At 37.2% G+C, this 22,055-nt stretch overlaps 1 protein-coding gene across 2 annotated transcripts in view; it reads right to left on the minus strand.

Annotated features, from left to right (window-relative positions):
* BRWD3 (bromodomain and WD repeat domain containing 3) overlaps nt 1-22,055 on the minus strand; it is a 124,718-nt gene that overhangs the window by 33,254 nt on the left and 69,409 nt on the right. The window contains exons 15-24 of one of the 2 annotated variants that reach the window (XM_003412761.4): nt 21,287-21,421; nt 20,110-20,238; nt 18,945-19,170; nt 16,289-16,456; nt 14,067-14,250; nt 11,450-11,543; nt 8,984-9,133; nt 7,291-7,367; nt 6,548-6,716; nt 5,636-5,749 (exon numbers count right to left, since the gene is read on the minus strand). In XM_003412761.4, the coding sequence (XP_003412809.3) occupies nt 5,636-5,749; nt 6,548-6,716; nt 7,291-7,367; nt 8,984-9,133; nt 11,450-11,543; nt 14,067-14,250; nt 16,289-16,456; nt 18,945-19,170; nt 20,110-20,238; nt 21,287-21,421 (1,446 nt within the window). Of the gene's footprint in view, nt 1-5,635; nt 5,750-6,547; nt 6,717-7,290; nt 7,368-8,983; nt 9,134-11,449; nt 11,544-14,066; nt 14,251-16,288; nt 16,457-18,944; nt 19,171-20,109; nt 20,239-21,286; nt 21,422-22,055 lie in introns of those variants that run through there. The other variant, XR_010319814.1, reaches the window with a different exon arrangement.

Raw genomic sequence — 22,055 nt, forward strand, 5'->3', positions numbered from 1 at the left:
ATGTACAGTTGCCGTTTATGTTGGTGAAAAAAGGTATCTGCAATGGAGAAATTGCTGGCCTTGGAAAATTCTATCATGCTATCTATGGCATCGTTCCTATCACCAAGGCCATATTTTCCAACTACTAATCCTTGTTGTTTGCTCCCATCTTTCACATTCCAATCACCAGTAATTATCACCTCATTCCAATTGCACGTTTGACCAATTTCAGACTGCAGAAGTTGGTAAAAATCTTCAATTTCTTCATCTTTAGCCTTAGTGGTTGGAGCATAAATTTGAATAATAGTCGTATTAACTGGTCTTCCTTGTAGGCATATGGTTATTATCCTATCACTGACAGTGTTGTACTTCAGGGAAAATCTTGAATTTTTTTTTTTTTTTGGCGATGAATGCAACACCATTTTCTCTTCAAGTTGTCATTCCTGGCACAGGAGACCATATAATTGTCCAATTCAGAATGGCCAATACCAGTCCATTTCAGCTCAGGATATCTATCAATGTTTATGCGTTCCATTTCATTTTTGACGATTTCCAATTTTCTTAGATTCATACTTTGTACATTCCAAGTTCCAATTACTGAAGGATGTTTGCAGCTGTTTCTTCTCATTTTGGGTAGTGCCACATCAGTAAATGAAGGTCCATCCATGTCATTAAGGTCGACACTACTTTAAGGAGGCAGCTCTTCCCCAGTTGTATTTTGAGTGCTTTCCAACCTGAGGGGCTCATCTTCTGGCACTATATCAGACAATGCTCAGCTGCTGTTCATAAGATTTTCACTGGTTCTTTTCAGAAGAGGACCACCGAATCCGTCTTTCTAGTCTGTCTTTGTCTGAAAGCTCAGCTGTAACTTGTCCACCATGGGTGACCCTGCTGGTATTTGAACACCGGTGGCATAGCTTCCAACATCATAGCAACACACAAGCAACCACGGTATGACAAACTGACAGATGCGTGGTTTCAACAAACGGAGGCAGCACTGGAACTGCTCACTTTTCTATGCCAAGAAATTTGGAAGACAGCTACCTGGCCAACTGATTGGAAGAGATCCATATTTAGGCCTATTCCCAAGAAAGGTGATCCAAGCAAATGTGGAAATTATCAAACAATATCATTAATATCATATGAAAGTAAAATTTTGCTGAAGATCATTCAAAAGCTGCTGCAGCAGTATATCGACAAGGAACTGCCAAAAATTCAAGTTGGATTTAGAAGAGGACATGGAACCAGGGATACTATTGCTGATGTCAGATGAATACTGGCTAGAAGTAGAGAATACCAGAAAGCTGTTTACCAGTGTTTCACTGACTATGCAAAGGCATTCATCCTTGTGGATCATGACAAATTATGGATAACACTGGGAAGAATGGCAATTCTGAACACTTAGTTGTGCTCATGAGGAACCTATACATGGATCAAGAGGCAGTTATACAAACAGAACAAGAGGATACTGCATGGCTTCAAGTCAAGAATTGTATGCATCGACACTGTATCCGTTCACCATACTCAATCTGTATGTTGAGCATCTGAAAAGCTGGACCACATGAAGAATGGGGCATCAGGATTGGAGGAAGACTAACAATCTGCAATATGCAGATGGCAGAATTTTGCTTGCTCAAAGTGAAGAGGACTTGAAGCACTTACTGATGAAGATCAAAGACCACAGCCTTCACTATGGATTATACCTTAACATAAAGAAAACAAAAATCCTTATAATTGGACCAATAAGCAACATCATGATAAACGGAGAAAAGGCTGAAGTTGTCAAGGATTTCATCTTACTTGGATCCACAATCAACACCCATGGAAGCAGCAGTCAAGAAATCAAAAGATACCTTGCACTGGGCAAATTTGCTGCAAAAGACCTCTTTAAAGTGTTAAAAAGCAAAGATGTCATCTTGAGGATTAAGGTGCGCCTGACCCAAGCCAGTATGTTTTCAATCACCTCATATGCATGCGAAAGCTGGAATGATGGATAAGAAAAACAGAAGAAGTGAAGCCTTTGAATTGTGGTGTTAGCGAAGAATATTGAATATACCACGTACTGCCAAAAGAACGAACAAACCTGTTTTGGAAATGCAACCAGAACGCTACTTAGAAGCAAGGATTGGCGAGACTACATCTCATATACTTTGGATCATGTTATCAGGAGGGATCAGTCCCTGGAGAAGGACATCATGCTTGGTAAAATAGAGGGTCAGCGAAAAAGAGGAAGGCCCTCAACGAGATGGATTGACACAGTGGCTGCAGCAAGAGGCTCAAGCATAGCAACAACTGTGAGGATGGTGTTTTATTCTGTTGTGCACAGGGTCACTATGAGTCGGGAACGACTCAACGGCAACCATCAACAACAACATTTAATAGCTATCTCTGGTACATCTCTATAAAATAGGTTACAGAAAAGTCTGCAGAAATTTTTATTGGTTCCAAGATTGTCAGAACCCACTTGCAAGATTTTGCTCCTTTTTTATTACAATGAGTATATTATATTCCTACTATTAGTCTTAAATTAAAAACTGTATAAACATTAAATCAAACAAAAATTAATGACTATTAAAATCTATTAGCGACTATTCAAGCCACCTGGAGCTCAAATATTCCAATATGCTACCATAATTTTCTTAGGAAAATGAAATGTTTTGTCAGATAGAATTTTAAAGATTTTTTGACTGACCAATCATAAATATGGCTATTTATGTTATTTAATCATAGGCCCAATAAGAAAGCCTTGCTTGTAAAATGATCTTTCCCTAAGTATTGAAAGGGGGTAATTATCTTCTAGTACAGGTATGCATCGTTAAAGTTTTCTATACATTTTGTAAATAGGACATTATGTGATTTGGACATTGTGCAAACACCTGGGTAGGTGTGGCCTGGGGCTCCAGGGCACATGTGCGGTGGAGGGGGCTGTGTGGTGCACCAACTGGCAGCTCCAGCTGCAGATGCCTCAGGTGAGCCCCACAGCCCTGTGAAGGTCATGGCAGGGAGGCTCTCTTGAGACAGACCCAGGCTGGGTCCTGATGCCTGCTGACCTTGGGCATTTGGGAGCAGGATCAGGTACCCAGTCTTCCCTGCAGCAGTGGAACCTGTTTCTGAGGGTGGGGCTGCAGGGCTGGCTGCTGCCTAGTTGAGCTGTGCTTATCTCTCCTTCCCCCATCCCCAGAAAGGGAGTTTTTTTTTCCCTTCTGGGAATGTCAGTCATTTATTATAGGGGTAGGGGTGGAGTTAGGGAAACAGCTCCTTCATAAAAGGAAACCTAAGGCTGCACTTGGAGCCCTGTGGGAACCCCAGGGCAGCATTTCTGAGCCCTAATCCTAGACATTTCCCTTGGCCTTGCTGGGACTCAAGCTCAGAAGCCCCTCTCTTAGGCAGCTGCACCCAGCCCTGCACACACCCCTGTGAAGCCCCTCTGAGCCCCATCTTGCCTGGGCTCCCATCCTTTTTTTATAATTTTTATTGTGCTTTAAGTGAAAGTTTACAAATCAAGTCAGTCTCTCATGCAAAAACCCATATACACCTTCCTACATACTCCCAATTACTCTCCCCCTAATGAGAAAGCCCACTCTCTCCCCCCACTCTCTCTTTTCGTGTCCATTTTGCCAGCTTCTAACCCCCTCCACCCTCTCATCTCCCCTCCAGGTAGGAGATGCCAACATAGTCTCAAGTGTCCACGTGATCTAAGAAGATCACTCCTCACCACCATCCCTCTCCAACCCATTGTCCAGTCCAGTCCATGTCTGAAGAGTTGGCTTTGGGAATGGTTCCTGTCCTGGGCCAAAAGAAGGTCTGGGGGCCATGACCACCAGGGTCCTTCCAGTCTCAATCAGACCATTAAGTCTGGTCTTATGAGAATTTGGGGTCTGCATCCCACTGCTCTCCTGCTCCCTCAGGGGTTCTCTGTTGTGCTTCCTGTCAGGGCAGTCATCGGTTGTATGGGCTCCCATCCGTTACCCGCTGCTTTTTCTGTGGAGGCTCAGGAAGCAGTACCCACTTGGTCAGCCCAGGGAACATGTCCTCTTCAGGCTCCTTGCCCACTGCCTGGTGGAAATACTCAGCTTCACCCTCCTCCTCAGGTAGGCTGGACCCTTCAGCCTCTGGAGGGGCCTGGGTCCTCAGGATCAGTGACCCAATCGGCCTCTGCCCCTTGCCCTCTTCATGCCTGCCAGGCTCTTCTTGTGGGCTTCTCTGCTGTTCCTGCTTGCACTGCAAGTTGTGGGCCCGCTGGTCCTCCAGCCGCAGACTCTCCTTCATGACCGCCAGGATGGCCTGCAGCTCCTCCTCAGTCTCATGCACCAAACTGACAGACTCAGGGTCAGAGTACCCAATAAGCAAGGTATACACCGGGTTTACTTGTGCTTACTTACTAATCTGTAGTGCACGACCTCACCTGTTTTTCACCACTTCGATGATGTCAAACCCATGTGAAACTGTGCACTATAGGTTACTAAATAAACACAATTAAGCCTGAGGTACACTGTTTACTAGTTAGTCTACCCCTGTGTGGAACTGCAGGTTCCCTTCCCAATCACCTTTCTGAATCTTGATGACCAATCTCAGTGAGCTCTGTGTGGCCTGCATGTTGCCACACCCTGCGATGGCCTGCACCAGTTCCTTAATGTTGTGCTTGCCTGGGGGCCTGAAGACAGCTCATTTTGGGGAACTTCTCTGGAGAAGCTTCTTCATCCTGAAACTTGCACCCACAGCAACAATTTTGATGCTATAATGGCAGAAATCCAGCTCCTGGGAGTCGGATGAGGAGGAGGAAGGCAGCATTTGATGGCGTTCAGGTTTACCTTGTGCACGTTTATGGAGGGGAACCGGTTTTGGAACACAGTGCCATAAGCTTCACCGTGTGCATGCCATGGGGGTCGAAGCTGTTGAGCATCAGGAGGTGGAGGTGGGCATTCTCCAGAGGGCACAAACTGGACCACAAGGTCGGATGATGCCCGAATGGATGTTAATGTGGTACATAACTATCCTATCAGATTGAGTATGGCTTTTTTTTTTAAAAGAGAAACAAGATTATGACTTGAATTAGGATTCAAAACAACATTCAATCCTAAATAGCAATTAAGATAAAACAAAGATAATTATATTCATGGCTTCATAGCCAATCAATTTATCTCAATGTTGATTGGGCATCTACCATATTGAACAAGTGGTAATCTTTAGAGTACAAGCAAAAACAATTGTATTATTTTTAAGCTCCAATTATATCTCTGTAAAGGAGTCTCTGGATGGTATAAATGATTAATGGACCTAAAGGTTAGTGGTTCAAGTCCACCTAGAGATGCCTAGGAAGAAAAGGCTAGCAATCTGCTTCCAAAAGATCGCAGCCATTGAAAACTCTATGAAGTGCAGTTCTGTTCTGACACACATGGGGTCACCGTAAGTCAGAGCTAACTCGATGACAACTGATTGATTTTTTTTATATTGAAGACACTCTGCTAGACTCTACAAAGGATACAAAGATTAATAACACTCAGTAATTGTCCACAAGAATTATACAATTGAGCAAATCAGTTAAGACAAGGGTATATAAAACTGTAAGAGAATTGAGAATATAAATGGCCTAAGACTAATTATTAAAGTGCTCTTAAGGCTGCAAGACAGAAAGGTTTGAGCAGGTAATAATTACCTCATCTCCCATCTGTGGGACAAACGGGGAACGTCTTGGTATGGTATCCAAGATCCACTGAGGGGCAAACCATTCTTCATTGATCTCACCTGTCATAGAAACCAGTCTTCCTTTCTAAAATATAGTTCACAAATACATAAACCATAAATACATGAAGAGAACCAGAATGTTAGAAACATCAGGCTATAATAAAACCTAAAATACATAATTTTTAAGCATTTCCTTTAACAGTTCTGTACAAATTTTGTACCACTAAAATAATCAAGTAAAGTATTTAATGCATTGCTCAGTTGTGGTTTACAGACACTATATATTATCTAAAAATCACAAATTTTATTCTTCGTGTCCCTAAAAATGCCACGTGAATTCAAATGCAAGTTACACAACAACACTTTGCCAATAAAGCAGTGCCTATCAATCAAGAAGATAATTTTATCTACTAAAGTAATAGGCTACAGGATGTATAGATTATAAAATTTTAAATTAATATTCAAAAAAATATGCAGATTGTCTTTACATCATCTAAACAAAACTATAGTGGAGAAAAGAAACTCAATTGAGATGAAATAAAAAATACATAAAGAAATGGAAGAAGAGCCTTACACAATTTAATTACCACACTTTTCCATTTTAAAAGAAAAAAAGCATAGAAATTTATGACTGGTAATAGGAAAATAACATTTTTATACTATAATGGCTTATTATTTTATAACTTTGCTATAGTGAGCCTGTAATTTTGATAACAGATAAATTTTAAAAATTCTTTACATTTTAAATTAATTTTAAACTACTTTTACTTAGTTTCTCAGATGGAAAGTTATTTTTAGGGAAAAGTCAAGCGTCATTAAATATTCAGTTGTCAAAGGCAAAACAAAACCACCACCAAAAAAAAAAAAATGCAAAATTACAGACTTTCTTTCTAGTCTGTTTAGTTTTCTTTTGCCTTTCTTCTAGTGGCTTCAAGTTCTCCTCCTCAGAGCTGCTACATATTTTCCGTGTTGCCTGTCTGGTTTGTCTCTTTGGAGGCTGCAAATTTATTCCAGCATCTGCTGTCCAATCAGAATATTCACTTGATGAATCACTGTAAATAAATCAGAATCATGAATAGGTAAGTATAGAAAAGGAATAATCTGCCTCATAATTGAAAGATGATCATTTTGTGAGCAAACAACATTATAAATGATATAGTTTGACGTATTAACTTAAGAGAAAAAATATCAATATGTGACTGCTATCTAAGTGATTTTAAAGAAATCTTAGATGAAGTATAATGCTTGGTTTCCTATAAAAGGATTTAAAATTCCTATCCAAATCACAAAATCTTCATTAAAAAAAGATGAACCTTATTCTCCGAAACGGTTAAATGTGGTTGTCTTAAAACTGAAATAAATACATGTAACCTGCCAAGGCACAGAATCTTATATTTAAAAAGGACTTCATTTTACAGATGAAAGAACTAAAGCTCATAGTGACAAGCCTGAAAAGATATTGGCAGAGCCAGGAAAACACAGTGGGTCTCAGTGCTTCCTGCCTAGTACTTTTGCTGTTATACCATAGTATTTTAACTCTGATTTTATCAAATTCCTACAATAACATAGTTACATATTAAAACGGTTGATGAGTAATTTTGACCAAACCAAAACCATTAAAACTACCTGGAGGAACTTTCACTTTGCCATTCAATGACAGGATCCTCTATAGAAGCATCACTTGTGCCAAGAGTTTCATCTTCCTGCAACAAAGAGCAAACAACTGAGATGTATTTGTATTATTAATTAGCATATTAATTAGCAAACCAAAAACCACCCCCATGTGTGTCAGAGTAGAACTGTGCTCCATAGGGTTTTCAGTTTCAATGGCTGATGTTTTTGGAATTAGACTGCCAGGCCTTTCTTCCAAGGCACTTTGGGGTGGACGCAAACCTCTGATCTTGGGTTAACAGCTGAGTGGTAATTGTAACACTTTCTATTCCAACAGTAACAAAATGTTCTAGTTAAAATGCAAAGAATCATCTTTCTACGTATATCTGTAACTAACAACTAAGCTTACCAGGTTTTTAAAAATTTCTGTCATATGTACTATCTACTGATATGAGACATCTTTTATTATTTCAAAAATGAAATACACTATTTAAGTCCATTTATAGTCCTCTTAAATGCTAAAACCATTGTTTTAAAAATACCTGTATGCCTTCACCAACTTAATACAATTACTTTCCATGAACAAAAGTTTAATATTATTATGCAAAATTTCAAATATATACAAAAGTAGAGAAAATACTGAACCCTTGCGTATACAATAAACAGCTCAGACAATTAACTTCTGGTCTATTTTATCCATACCTTCACTCACTGCCTCACACCACAGGGATTGTTTCGAAGCAAATCCCGGAACAGAAATCCTTTTATCCATAAATATTTATTCAGTAAAGATTACGATTTCTTTTAAAAAACACAACTACAATATCATTATTACATTAAAAAGTTAACATCAATTCCTGAATATGTGATCATTTCTTTTAAGATCAAGTTTTCATGCTGGGGGATATTGTTTTAATAAGAGGAAGTTTAAGAATCATGACTGACAGTTGGGAAAAGAAGGGGGGTGCCATATACTGTCAATGCATGATTAAACCCTCATTATGCACTTAATAAGAGCCCTGGTGGCACAATGGTTAAACGCTACAGCTGCTAACCAAAAAAACGTCGGCAGTTCGAATCCACTAGCTGCTCCTTGGAAACCCTTTGTGGCAGTTCTACTCTGTTAGAAATGACTCAACAACAATGGGCTTGGTTTTGTTTTTTTAATGCACTTAACAACTACAGTTGTTAAAAGAACAAAAGGAAAGGGACTAGAGAAGAGAGGAACATGAAAAACTGCTATATTTTTTATTCATTACCATAAAAAAGGTATGTCTGAGAAAAAATTAACAATAACCTCCATGACTGGGTGAAATCAATAATAACAGAAAATGTATATATTACATACTGATTACACAGCTAACCAGTTCTGGGGCTATTTTTACTTGTTACCACTGTTTATATTCTACTTCTCATTTCTAGGCAGATTGATCCTTACTCTTTTTGCACTGTCTCTCAGCCAAACTTTTGCTGGCATGTTGGATACCCTCGCCAAGATAATATATGAGGTACAAATAAGACATATAAAGAAATTCAGTGTGATGCCCAAATTTGCCTATTAAATGCCTTATTAATGAATAAACCTCTTACAAGAAAATGACTGAAATAATTTTATCTTAAAGAAGTGACCCATAAAAGTAAACCCGAATTGATGATACAAATTGGGAAATAAAAAATCACATGGAATAAATAATAGCAGATATCTAACCTCTGAGGAGCTCTCTGAGTCTTCCTGTACACCTGAATTTTGACATGATGCTTGCGAATTATGCTCTATGTTGGAACGTGTTTGGTAAGTATGCTGACGCTTGCGCTGTGTCCTTCGTAAAGACCGCCCACAACTAGGCTGATAATCATTCTATAAAAATAAGGAAAACAGATTTTATAAAATGAAAATTAAGAACTCAGTGAACATACAAAAGCAAACATATATAAAGCCAATCAATTAAGGTTCCCTAAACAAAACCCCGAGATACAACTATACGATTAATATTGATCACTCTCCTATTTTAAGAACTTTGTGAATAAATTAAAGACAGGACTGAAGGTTTGGGCTGCAAGAATTTGCTCACTCAGAATTTAGAAATACTGTATTATTCACAGTTATTACAGGATGAAGCAAGATATCTATATCATATTTATGAATATGTATTTCTTAATGTAATGAATGTATACTTCTTCAGTGATACTAAAAACTTTTAGGAACTTGTCTAAAATGTGAAAACACATAATTAGGTTTCATCAACCATACTTTTGTTCATTCTAGATTAGCATTCATAGGTTCTTAAGAACTGAATTAATTTAGAATTAATTTGGTCCAACCCCTCACACAGAAAAAAGCAACTTGGCCCAGGAGAGAGTTGTTAAAATCAAAAGTGAAATAACTAAATCAACTTTATATTACCTGTATCAATACAAGGAAAAGGACTTAAACTAATCTAAATATAACAAATAACACATAATTTCATTTTTGGAATGTAACAAGGCACATACATACAAACTCATGCCATGCTTAATCTCTAATCTCCTGAGGCTTGGTTTTATTATATGCAAACAATGTACAAGAAAAGAACACTGAATCATTATGGATAATTTACTTATGGTTATAGAGAGAGTTGGCGGTACATCCATTTAGTAAGCAGATCAAAATAAGGATTTAATTTTTAACAACTAAAATTTAAAGTGAAAATTATTTTGTTCAAACCTTTACAAGTATAAAATGTTATTACTGATATACTATACGGTAAAGCTATAACCCTAATATGTCATTAGAAGCAAACAAGTTTATAAACGTCTTATAAAAATCAATGTCAAGGGCCAGTTTCTCATCTTATATGTAAATATTTCTTATTTTCAATATAAGTGTCTACAGATCCAACTACCCCATCAGTCTCAGATCTTAGACAAATCAGCTTAGCAGGAGAAAAAAGGATAAAAATCTTGCATCTGAGTCATTCGAACTCTCCAATAATTTTACCAGAGAATATCAAATAAACTAACAAAACCACAATAGAAATTAAAAAAGCCTAAATCAAAATGATCTCAGAATATTTGGAGATATTTATATGATGATTACCTAAAACCGTGCTTATCAATACTGAAACAACATTTAAAATCAGGGCCCATTGCTTACATCTCTTTAACAAATTCACCCTAGGTTCTTTAAGCTACCATACTCTTCAAGAGTTATGATTAGATCTGAGAATAAAATTGTACACTTTCATGCCCCTAGCTTGGTGAACCTGAGAGTACTAGAAAGAAGCTTACCATGTACCTAATGGGATGCTGGAATCCTACTCCATGCTTAGCAGCTTCTACTGGGAATATGAGTCCAGTGCGTCTCAATGTATAGATCATATTTTGCTCCCATATTATTAGGTAGGCCATGAAAAGGCCTAGGGCAGGGGTCGGCAAACTTTTTCTGTAAAGGGCCAGATGGTAAATATTTTCAGCTTTGTGGGCCATATGGTCTCTGTTGCAACTACTTAACTCTATCTTTATAGCATGAAAGCAGCTATGGAAAATACATAAAAGAATAAGTGTGGTTGTGTTCCAATAAAACTTTACTAACAGAAATAGGCGACAGACCAGATTTGGCCCATGGGCTGTAGTTTGCCAACCTCTTGCCTAATGTATTTGAGCATTTGTTTTACTTTGTGATTAATGATTAAGCAATATTCTTAAAGTTGTACTTTAACCATATGAAAATGGTGTTTTAATACAAACACCCTATATCTAAAATGACTACATGTCCTAGATTTTTTGAAACTGTTTTGATTATGTATATTTTTCTTACTAATAATAACCACATGTGAAGGAGCCCTAGTGACACAGCAGTTAAGTGCTTGGCTGCTAACAGAAGGTCACTGGTTTGAACCCACCAGCAGCATCTCAGGAGAAAGATGTGGCAATCTGCTTCTGTAAAGATTTATAGCCTTGGAAACCCTATGGGGCGGTTCTACTGTTCCACAGGGTCACTATGAGTCAGAACAGACTTGATGGCAATGGGTTTTTTTTTTTTTAATACCAATTTGGGACTCAAAAAAAACATGTCCCCTGTATGCAGACAGCTACCAAAAAAAGTCCCTTAATACACAACTGCCGCCTTTCAAAAACATAGTATTTGCAATTATTTGCAAATAGTGTACCCTAAAGTATATTAAACAAAACTTACCCTTTGAGTAGTATAAGATGGCTTTTTCTTCTTTTCAACTGTATAAAGTCCGATTTCTATGTCACCTTTTGTAGTTCGACATTCTTCCTGAACCCTAAAAATAAATCAAAGATCAATGTAAGTATCAAAAAATCATCAAAAAGCAAACTAATAGTCTAAAAACCAGATTAAAAAAGGCTTTCAAATTTTGAGCAAAGAATTATTTTAAATTTCTCTACTGCCAGGGGTTAGGCTTCAGTTCATAAATTCACTATATTCTCTTTTTTCTTACAACTGCTGCTTACTTATAGCAGAAGGTTGAAAAAAGAAAAGGTGAAACAAAATCCTTTTTGCTATTTGTTCTCTGATCTGGTAAAAGGCTTGGTTAGGGAGATTAAAACGAATTTTTATGTTCTCTGTAAATGTCCTTTCTCTTTTCTAAACCTATTTTCTGTTGCTATGAATTATCTACAGTTGATTTTACAACAAATGTAAGGGTTTACAAATAAGGATAGGATTCTAAGTCTGGAATTCATCCTAATGAGATCTTTTTATCCAATGATTACTACTGCCATGCCATTTCTAAACATACCCTAAGCACTAGGCTCTAGTACATATCTCTATCATACTCCCAAACTGCTCCAACATCAAGCAGATGTCCTTCTCCTCTGAACCACTGTTGAATTTTGGACCCATGTATCACTCACATTTAATCACATATGGCCTCATGTTCATACTTAATAATATTTGTATTCTTGTCTCCTAACCTAGACGATAAACTCCTCGAAAACAGAAACCATGTTTTGTATTTTTCAGTATTTCCCAAAGCATTTAGCATAAAGCTGAGCAAATTATAGATGCTGTTGTTGTGAGTTAGGTGTCCTCAAGTCAGCTCCGACTCATAGGGACCCTATGTATAACAGAACAAGATATTGCCAATCCTATGACATCCTCACAATTGCTGCTATGTTTGAGCCTACTGTTGTAGTCACTGTGTCAATCCATCCCGTTGAGGGTCTTCCTCTTTTTCACTGACCCTCTACTTTACCAAGCATGATGTCCTTCTCCAGGGATTGGTCCCTTCTGATAACATGTCCCAAGTAAATGAGATGAAGTCTTGCAATCCTTGCTTCTAAGGAGCATTCTGCTGTACGTCCTCCAGGACAGATTTGTTTGTTTTTCTGGCAGTCCATGATATATTCAATATTCTTCACCAATACCATAGTTCAAATGCACCAATTCTTATCCCATTTTCCCTTTTTACTGTCCAGCTTCCATATGCATATGAAGCGATGGAAGACACAATGGCGTGAGTCAGGCGCACTTTAGTTCTCAAAGTGACATCTTTGCTTTTTTAACACTTTAAAGAGGTCTTTTGCAGCAGATTTCCCCAATGCAATAATACATTGTTTGCTTTCTTGACTATGCTTCCATGGGCACTGATCGTTAATCCAAGAAGAACAAAATCCTTGGCATTTAACATGATACTGTTTATTGGTTCAGCTGTAAGGATTTTCATTTTATGTTCAGATGTTATCCATGCTGAAGGCTGTAGCCCTTTACCTTCATCCTTAAGTGCTTAAAAAAAAAAGTCCTTCAAGTCATCTTCAATCTCACTTTGGCGACCAAGGTTGTGTCATTTGCATATCGCAGGCTGTTAATGAGTGTTCCTCCAATCCTGATGCCGTGTTCTTCTTCATATAGCCCAGCTTCTTCGATTATTTGTTTAGCATATATAATGAATAAGCAAGGTGAAAGAATACAACCCTGCTGCACACTGTTTGCAATTTTAAACCATTCGGTATCCCCCTTCTTCTGTTCAAATGACTGCCTCTTGATATATGCACAGGTTCCTCATGAGCACAGTTGAGTGTTCTGGAATTCCTATTCTTTGCAATATCATCCGTAATTTGTAATAACCCATACAGTGGAATGCCCTAGCATAGTCAATAAAACACAGATAAACATCTTTTTGTTATTCTCTGCTTTTGGCCAAGATCCATCTGACATTAGCAACGCTATCTCTCATTCCACATCCTTTTCTGAATTTGGCTTGAACTTTTGGCAGTTCCCTGTGGATGTACAGCTATAGACTTTTTTGAATTATCTTCAGCAAATTATAGATAATCATTAACTGTTAGAGAATGAACTAATGGGTGTAACATGAAGATAGTAATGTATGACTCACCTGGATTACAAAATACCACAGTCACTAGGCTACTATAAACCAAAAACCCAAACCCGTTGCTATCAGGTCCGTTCCAACTCATAGTGATCCTATATGACATAGTAGAACCACACCCATAGGGTTTCCAAGGAGCAGCCGGTGGATTTGAACTCGACCTTTTGGTTAGAGCCAAGATCTTACCCGCTGCGCCACCAGGGCCTCCAGCTAATATAAAATGCAAAACCAAACCCACTGCCATCGAGTCGGTTCTGACTGATAGCGACCCTATAGGACAGAGTAGAACTGCCCCACAGGGTCTCCAAGGAGTGCCTGGTGGATTCAAACTGCCCACCTGTTGGTTAGCAGCCACAGCTCTTAACCACTACGCCACCAAGGTTTCCCCACATATTAATTTACTTACTAAAAAATAAAGCTTTATATTTTCTTAGGACTATTACCTGACTAACTCACCTACTAACTCCATTATTTAGTTCATTGACCACCACTCTTCTGCTCCATGCCATGAGATCTCTTTCAGTGGCCATCTGGCTCCGAGGAGCATTGTTATGCATTTGTCGCACCCCTTCAATTTGCCCGCTACGTCGAAGTCCGATATTTGGGGAAGAATGTATGTCCATATTTGGACTTCTCAGAGCTAAAACAGAAACAGGGAAAAGTAACACTTTTTGAGCAACGGCTCCAGATCAGAGTTCTAAAGTAAAATAGGAGATTCAAAGATAATACTACTGGACAGTCCTGTTATCCCCCCTTTGTCCTACATTTTTAAATATTCCCTTTATGTTTTTTCATAGTGTTATGAATAAAACAGGCACTCAATAAATGTTTTAAAATTTTACACTTCTTTTAATTTTTTTCAAAACAATTTAACATCTGTCATCTACTAAATGTTCGCCGAATAAAAAAAAAGTGTATTTAATGTGATTTGGGAAACAGAAATGTTTATTAGTAATAGTTCGATAAGTCAATCACGGAGCAGCTTTTTAATGTAAATTCTATCTTTATCCTCTCCATTAAAAGGTTTCAGAATAAATGAAGCATTTCATAAATAGTAAGAAAAAGTGTAAATAACAACAAAAAACTTTTTAACTATCAACATTTCATTTTTTAGACTGGTGAGCAATGAAAGAAAGAAAAAAAAAGAATGGAACTTTTAGTATTTTTTTTAGTTGAACAGAAAAGCCCCTGTTAATTTATTTTTCTTATATCTGTAAATAAAAGAAGAAATGGAAACAGAAACATTTCAAATCTATCCACAGAACCCTAGTACTGAATGCAGAGAGGAATGCTGACTTCATTAATGGACTTTTAAATCAAGGCTTTATGTCTTCAAAATAAAGAGCCTGAATATATGGGATTATCAGCTCACTTCTCATTTTGTTTCGGGTTCAGGAAATCTCAACTGAGTTAAAACCAAAAAAACCAAACTCATGACCATTGAGTTGATTCCAACTTATAGCAACCCTATAGGACAGAGTAGAACTGCCCCATTGAGTTTCCAAGGAACACCTGGTGGATTCGAATTGCTGACCTTTTGGTTAACAGCCTTAGTACTTAACGACTATGCCGCTATGACCTGAACAAAGAACCATTTTTATTTTAAATTTATAAGATATTGAAGAAATCAGGAAATGGGTCAAATATCTGTGAATTACCTCAAATTTAAACTGCCTTATTCATTTCTGTGGCCCCAAAATGCCAGGTTATCAAATTAAATGACACCAACTACAGAAATGTAAAAAAGAAACAAATCTGCCAAAATTCCCACAAGAAGACTGCCTTTTAGAGTAGAACTAACAGCTCTTGATAAAAGTAAAACTGATAGAAGATTTATATAAGACTCAGATGACTAGGCACATTTCATCTAAAGTGAAGGAAGAGATACAACAGATTATTCATATTAAGATAGAATAATTAGTCATACGGAAACCCTGATGACATAGTGGTTAAGAGCTATGGCTGCTGACCAAAAGGTGGGCAGTTCGAATCCACCAGGTGCTTCTTGGAAACTCTATGGGGCAGTTCTACTCTGTCCTATGTGGTCACTATGAGTTGGAATCGACTCAACAGCAGTGGGTTTGGTTTTTTAATTAGTTATACAGTAAATTCTACTAGCATTAAGATCAAACCGTTCTATACAGTAAATTCTACTAGTATTAAGATCAAACCGTTGTGGAAGTCAGTTCAGAAGATGCCTTCATATTCCTTAAGAAGAGAACTTCTTGTCTTCCATTGTATTTTAGTAAATTCAAGACAGGAAGGTGCTATGTTGCTTTCTTCTCAACAAGGGATGGCTAATTTTTTTTGGTAGTAATTTCTAAATTTAAGGTGGCTTTAATTTTAAAAACGTTATGGTTTCATGTCACTGCAAAGGGGCTGGACTTATTGCAGCACCTCAGTTATTGAAACAAAAGTATAGAAATTGCTAAGTTAAAAGGAAACAGTACATTAAATTATGCCATCTGTATTTCTAAAGAGATGTTAATTTATTTTAGCGACAAATGGTAAGGCTAAGATTATAGCACTTTGGTACATATGATATCATACTTATAAATTAATAAAAATGTAGTTTTTATTTAAAAAACACAAAATATTCCTCATGTGTAATGACTTGGTAAAAGAAAAATAACTAAAGTACATTTCATTGTAGCTTTTATAAATATATAAACACTTACCACCATTAACAGAGTATGATCTATTAACTGGAAAGTGTGGAACATCTCCTTCGTTAATTAATCTCAGATCTTGTTCTCTCTGTAGCTCCCTGATTATTCCATCAAGAATACTCTCATCTTGATCATTGGTCTGCTGTCCAATTACCTGTTCTACCACTTCACCATCACCTTAATAAGACCAAAGATAAAGTCACAAAATTACTTACACTTTAGATGTCCTAAATACAGTAAAAACAAATGAACTTATGAACTTCTAAATAAATTAAAATTAAAAGTATATAGCAAACAAAATATTTTAATCAAAAACAACTTAATTTAGCACTTTTAAATGTTTTGATGTTAGTTTTTATGTTTGATTTAACCAATGTCTCCAAAATGGGCATTACTGAGGATCTTCTAATCTTAAAAAATAATTATTAAACTTTAATAATTCATTTTCAAATTAATTTTCTCCACAGTAAATTTCAAGCTAAAAGTCAGGCACAAATAGCAATTCTAGTAAAGTTTAAATAAGTTCAACCACATATACCTAAAATGTTTTATATCTTTCTTCCATGAGAATTTCCTGTCTGAAAGAAGTCAAAATTATCGTCTTTCAAATATTACGTTTTGATAGCCCTCAGTATATTGAAGATTAGAAAAATTATCTTTTATGATACCTCCCCCCCCCAAAAAAAAAACCCCAAACCCACTGCCTTTGAGTCCATTCTGACTCATAGACAGCAACCCTATAGGACAGAGTAGAACTGCCCCATAGGGTTTCCAAGGCTGTAATCTTTACAGAAGCAGACTGCCACATCTTTCTCATGTGGAGTAGCTGGTGGGTTTGATCCGCCGACCTTTCAGTTAGCAGCCAAGTGCTTTAACCACTGCACCACCAGGGCTCCTTTTCATGATACGTTTAACAATTGTTTCTGAATAAAATATTTACTTCTATGATTTTTTTCTTAAATACATCTTTGAATTGTTTTTCATCCTGTCCTGTAGTAAAACTAAATGGTATCTGATAGAGTTAACCAAGAGATCAGATCTTACAAGAAATGAAGCATGATGAATTACAGATCTTTTATTCAGGTGCTTATAGTTTAATCTACTAGTTAATATTTATGCCTTTCCTCCTTCTTTAATAAATATGAGCTCTACAAACCCTTATGAGAGAGAATATTAAAAAAGGATGTGCATAATTTCACCCTACAGGGTCAATTCAAATCTTAATTCCCTAGTAAATAAATTCCATTTACAAATCAAAAACTCACTACCTTATACTTGGTGGAAAAGCTATGAGTAACAATCTAAGATATGAAAGTATTCCAGGGTGTTAGGGTGTTGGGGGCTTGGAGGGACCAGTATAAATAGGAAAAAATACGCCAATCAGAAGAGACCAAAATGCTTTGGTACGGAACAGCTTATTCCAATGTCTTATTTTACTAGCCTCATATCATGCATCGCACTCATGTTTGCTTCCCCAACATCTTCCAAGATTGAGTGTTACTTAAGCACTTATGTCCCTCTCCCCGATTCTCCATAATTCTTTGCATTTCAAATGTAAAGAAGGCCAATAGCTATTTTCCAGTCTGTGGTTTTTGAAGTTTCCTAGTCTCTGAGGTCCATTAACTACATACTATGTATGAATGATGGAATTTGACCAGCTATAAAAGCTTAACACATTATAGCACATTTAAGCACTACTAGAAGTGAATACAGTTAAGGGTTAACAGAAAGATATGCTCAGGGTTTCTAAGAAGGTCACCACATTCTCTAGTTAAAGGTATGCTTTTTTTGTCCTAACCTACTGTCATGAACTGAATTGTGTCCCCCCAAAATATGTGTTAACTTGGTTTGGCCATGATTCCCAGTATTGTGTGGTTGTCCTCCATTTTGTCCTAACCCAGAAACCCACTGCCATCAAGTCGCTTCCGACTCATAACGACCCTATAGGACAGAGTGGAACTGCCCTGTAGAGTTTCCAAGGAGGACCTGGTGGATTCAAACTGCCGACCCTTTGGTTAGCAGCTGTAGCACTTAACCACTACGCGACCAGGGTTTCCTGTAATTGTCCTATGTGTTGTAAATTCTAATCTCTGCCTGTGGTTAATGAGGCAAGATTAGGTTATGTTATAGAGGATGAGGGTGGGATGCAACACCCTTACTAAGGTCACAGCCTTGATCCAATGTAAGGGGAATTTCCCTGGAGTGTGGCCTGCATCACCTTTTATCTTACAAGAAATAAAAGGAAAGAGAAATCAGCAGAGAGAGGGACCTCCTACACCAAGAAAGAACAGCCAGAAGCGGAGTGCATTCTTTAGACCTTGGGTCCCTGCACTGAGAAACTCCTAAACCCAGGGGAAGACTGATGACAAGGGCCTTCCCCCAGAGCCAACAAATAGAGAAAGCCTTCCCCTGGAGCTGGCACCCTGAATTCAGACTTCTAGCCTACTTAACACTGAGAGAATAAATTTCTGTTTGCTAAAGCCATCCACTTGTGGTATTTCTGTTATAGCACCACTAGGTAACTAAGATAAATAATGTAAAAGTACTCTAGCAGGTAAAAAGTAGTATACGACTGAAAATTAATAAAAATATTCACCTACTCCAGAGTTTTAGCAAGTACAACACTTTGTAAAATGTTTAAAATTTGATTTTGGAGAAAACATACCATTAGCCACATAACCCAGCTGTGGTATAAGTTGTTCATCCTTACAATTTTCCCGTCCTGGCACTAGCCGTTGGAACTTTGTGGGATGAGGGTTTCCATCAACATCCACCAAGAATGGGGGAGGCATGAGGTGAGGAGCTTGTTGGGTTTGTTCATCCAATACATAGTTATTGGCATCACGAATAAGAGGTCGATAATCAGTGTGGAAGAACATCTGATCTGGAATCTTTACGACAGATTTTTAGTATTTAACATACACAGGGAGTTTATAGATAAGAACATGTATTTTCATTCCTAGGGCATATGCATTTTTCAAATCAGGCAAATCTTGCACTCTCTTGTAGTCTTCTGTTGCCAATGTGTTCCTCCTAAGTAGAAGTGAATTAACTAGATGGTGGTCCCATATTTTCTCAAGAAATTCCTAAAATGTGCGTTATTTTTTGGTCCTGTGTAGTATTTCTCCAATTGTGATAGGAATAAGTAAAGCAACAACGCAGTGGAAAAAGTTAGGTATTATTTTTCAGCTGCAAAATCATACACCCCCAAATAACTATGTTTTCCTTGCTTATTTTTATTCAAAAAGGATAGATGAAATATAAATGGTAAGACAGGTAAGTATCAATCACATCAAAGGCACGCAAAGGTGATATAAGTATTGGGCTAAATTCAAATGCTTCTGAGTCCTCTTCCAACTCTAAGATCCTAAAATCTATTCCAAATTCACAGCTAACAAAATATAATGAACCAATTAAGTTAATTCCAAAATATTTCAATAGGATTAATAACAGGTAAAATAGTCAGCCAAGAAAATAATTACAGTCAGTCACTAGTTGTTTATTCCCATACAAATAATTTATGGTAAGCAGAGGATACATTCTGGGAGAGTCATTCTCTATTACACCTGTAAGATAGTCCATAAGAATCGGTTCTAAGCAAAAGGATTTCCTACTGAATTTTTATATCTACATTAATCACACTACATCTTAAGTTATTCCCAGCACCAAGCCTAAAGTGCTGGCAGTGACAGAAACGTTTACCAAGAAAGGTGACTTTCTTGTTTTATGTATTTTGACACACAACTCCTATTAACTGGAAGACTTCAACCAAAATTTATGAATGATAAAATCCCAAATTGCAGTCTATAACAAAAATTTAAAATACTAACCTTTTCATAATATTTACTGCACCCAAAACCAAAAAGCAGCAAATGCCCATGAGAATCTGTGCAGGCAAAATGGTTTCCATCTGGTGAAAATTTACAATCAAACACTGCACCATGGCCTTGACCTTCAATCTGAAATTCAGAAGAGTCTCTATAAGTCATCTAAAGAGTGATTTTCAAATAATAAGTAGGTGATAGCTTCTCCTTGCTAATACCTTGGATTCTGTGATGCATCAACATTCCAATGTACTCTCTTAGGCTTCTGTAGCCAGAACCCTACTCAAACAGTAAAGCTCTGAGAGAAATTAAGGAGAATCAAAAAGCAACGGATGACATCAATCATCACCAGCACTGTCATACCTCGAAAAATAGTACATAGGTGGCTGAGAAGATTTTTAAAAAAGACCCAAACCTAATGAAATTCATGAGAGTGCTGTCTCAGAAAAGTCAAAATATTATCTTCACATCTAAAGCTGTAATGAAATTAAGCCTTAAAATCATCAGCCTAAAATTAAAACACACAAAACAATTTTACTAACAAAAGACAGAGGGTATTCTTAACACTCTGGATTTGTATAAAGCCTTCAAAAGGGAGCTCAAAGGGCAACAATTTAGAAACGTTTATTTACAACTACTCTTCAGAGAGGGGCACTAAATATGGTGGATTATCAGTATTCTCATCACCGTAGAAGGGTGTTCCACTAGGAGAAGAGATAAAGTCAGATTTTTCCACGGTTTGCATGAAATATATCTTAAGAGTATCCATATCTCCAATTCTACATTTACCAAACAACCTCCAATTACTAATTATGCCATATGGGATTTACTAGAGGCAGATGCTAGTATTACAGTCACTGTTGTAATTTATAAATTAGGATTACAATTTAAACATTAATCTTTTTGTGGGTTAGGTTGGTGTAGCTCCAAAAGTTTAAATAAATTTGAGTTTCTAGAGTTTCAGGCCTAGAGACCAGAACTTGGAAAATGCTGACACCAAGATAATACAATCGCCCCGAAAGGCCTTATTCTGGATTGGCCTTATTCTCAGATCTTAGTTCATTCTCTGACTTATTTTACTAACTTAAAGACAAATGACAAGGAATTCCTTGGCAATAGATATTAATTACCAAGATATCATATAAGTCATTTTGAATATGAACTAAACACAGATTTTTCTTACCATGTTAAAGTAATTTCGAATTTTGGTCCCCCGGTCAAGGTCCCAAATAAAAATGTTCCCATCATGACCCGCTGAAAGTATAATCCTTTGATCAAATGGATGTGCTTCCAAAACAAATACTTCATCATCATGTCCCTGTAATAAAATCAGTATTAAAAGTGAAAAGTAACACAGAGCACCTGATTTATTTTGTCAAAAGGTCTTGGGAGTGTTATCAATCTGGTTCAGATGAATCCATGTCTACTAATTGAAATTTACTCCATGGACATTAGACGAATAATACAGTTCAGTAAGAGTTCCTTATATGCATAATTGCTGATTTTATAAAGTATCAATAGGAGACTAGGGAAGGTGTTTAAAATAGAGATGGTCCAAATAGTTAGGGCTCATTAACCAGAGTTAGGGCTCAAATACCAGAACTGGTTTATTTAAAAAAAGGACTCTGCTATTTAAAAAGCCACAGAAAATGTGACAAATAGAATCTCTCATTAACATCCAATTCTACCACAGTGATAACAGACAAACCTTCATTGTTTTTCATCTAGCATTCTCTATCACTGGTATCTTGGCTATCTAGTACTGTTATTAGGGAAAGGCTTTCTCTCTCTGTTGGCTTTGGGGTAAGATCCTTGTCTGTCTCTTTTCAGCTTCTGTTCTGGACTCCTTGGTGATCTCCAGGAAACACTGGTGGCATAGTGGTTAAGAGCTATGGCTGCTAACCAAAAGGTCGGCAGTTCCAGTCCACCAGGCGCTCCTTGGAAACCCTGTG

This window comes from Loxodonta africana, chromosome X, assembly GCF_030014295.1.
Source record: "Loxodonta africana isolate mLoxAfr1 chromosome X, mLoxAfr1.hap2, whole genome shotgun sequence".
NCBI lineage: Eukaryota > Metazoa > Chordata > Mammalia > Proboscidea > Elephantidae > Loxodonta > Loxodonta africana.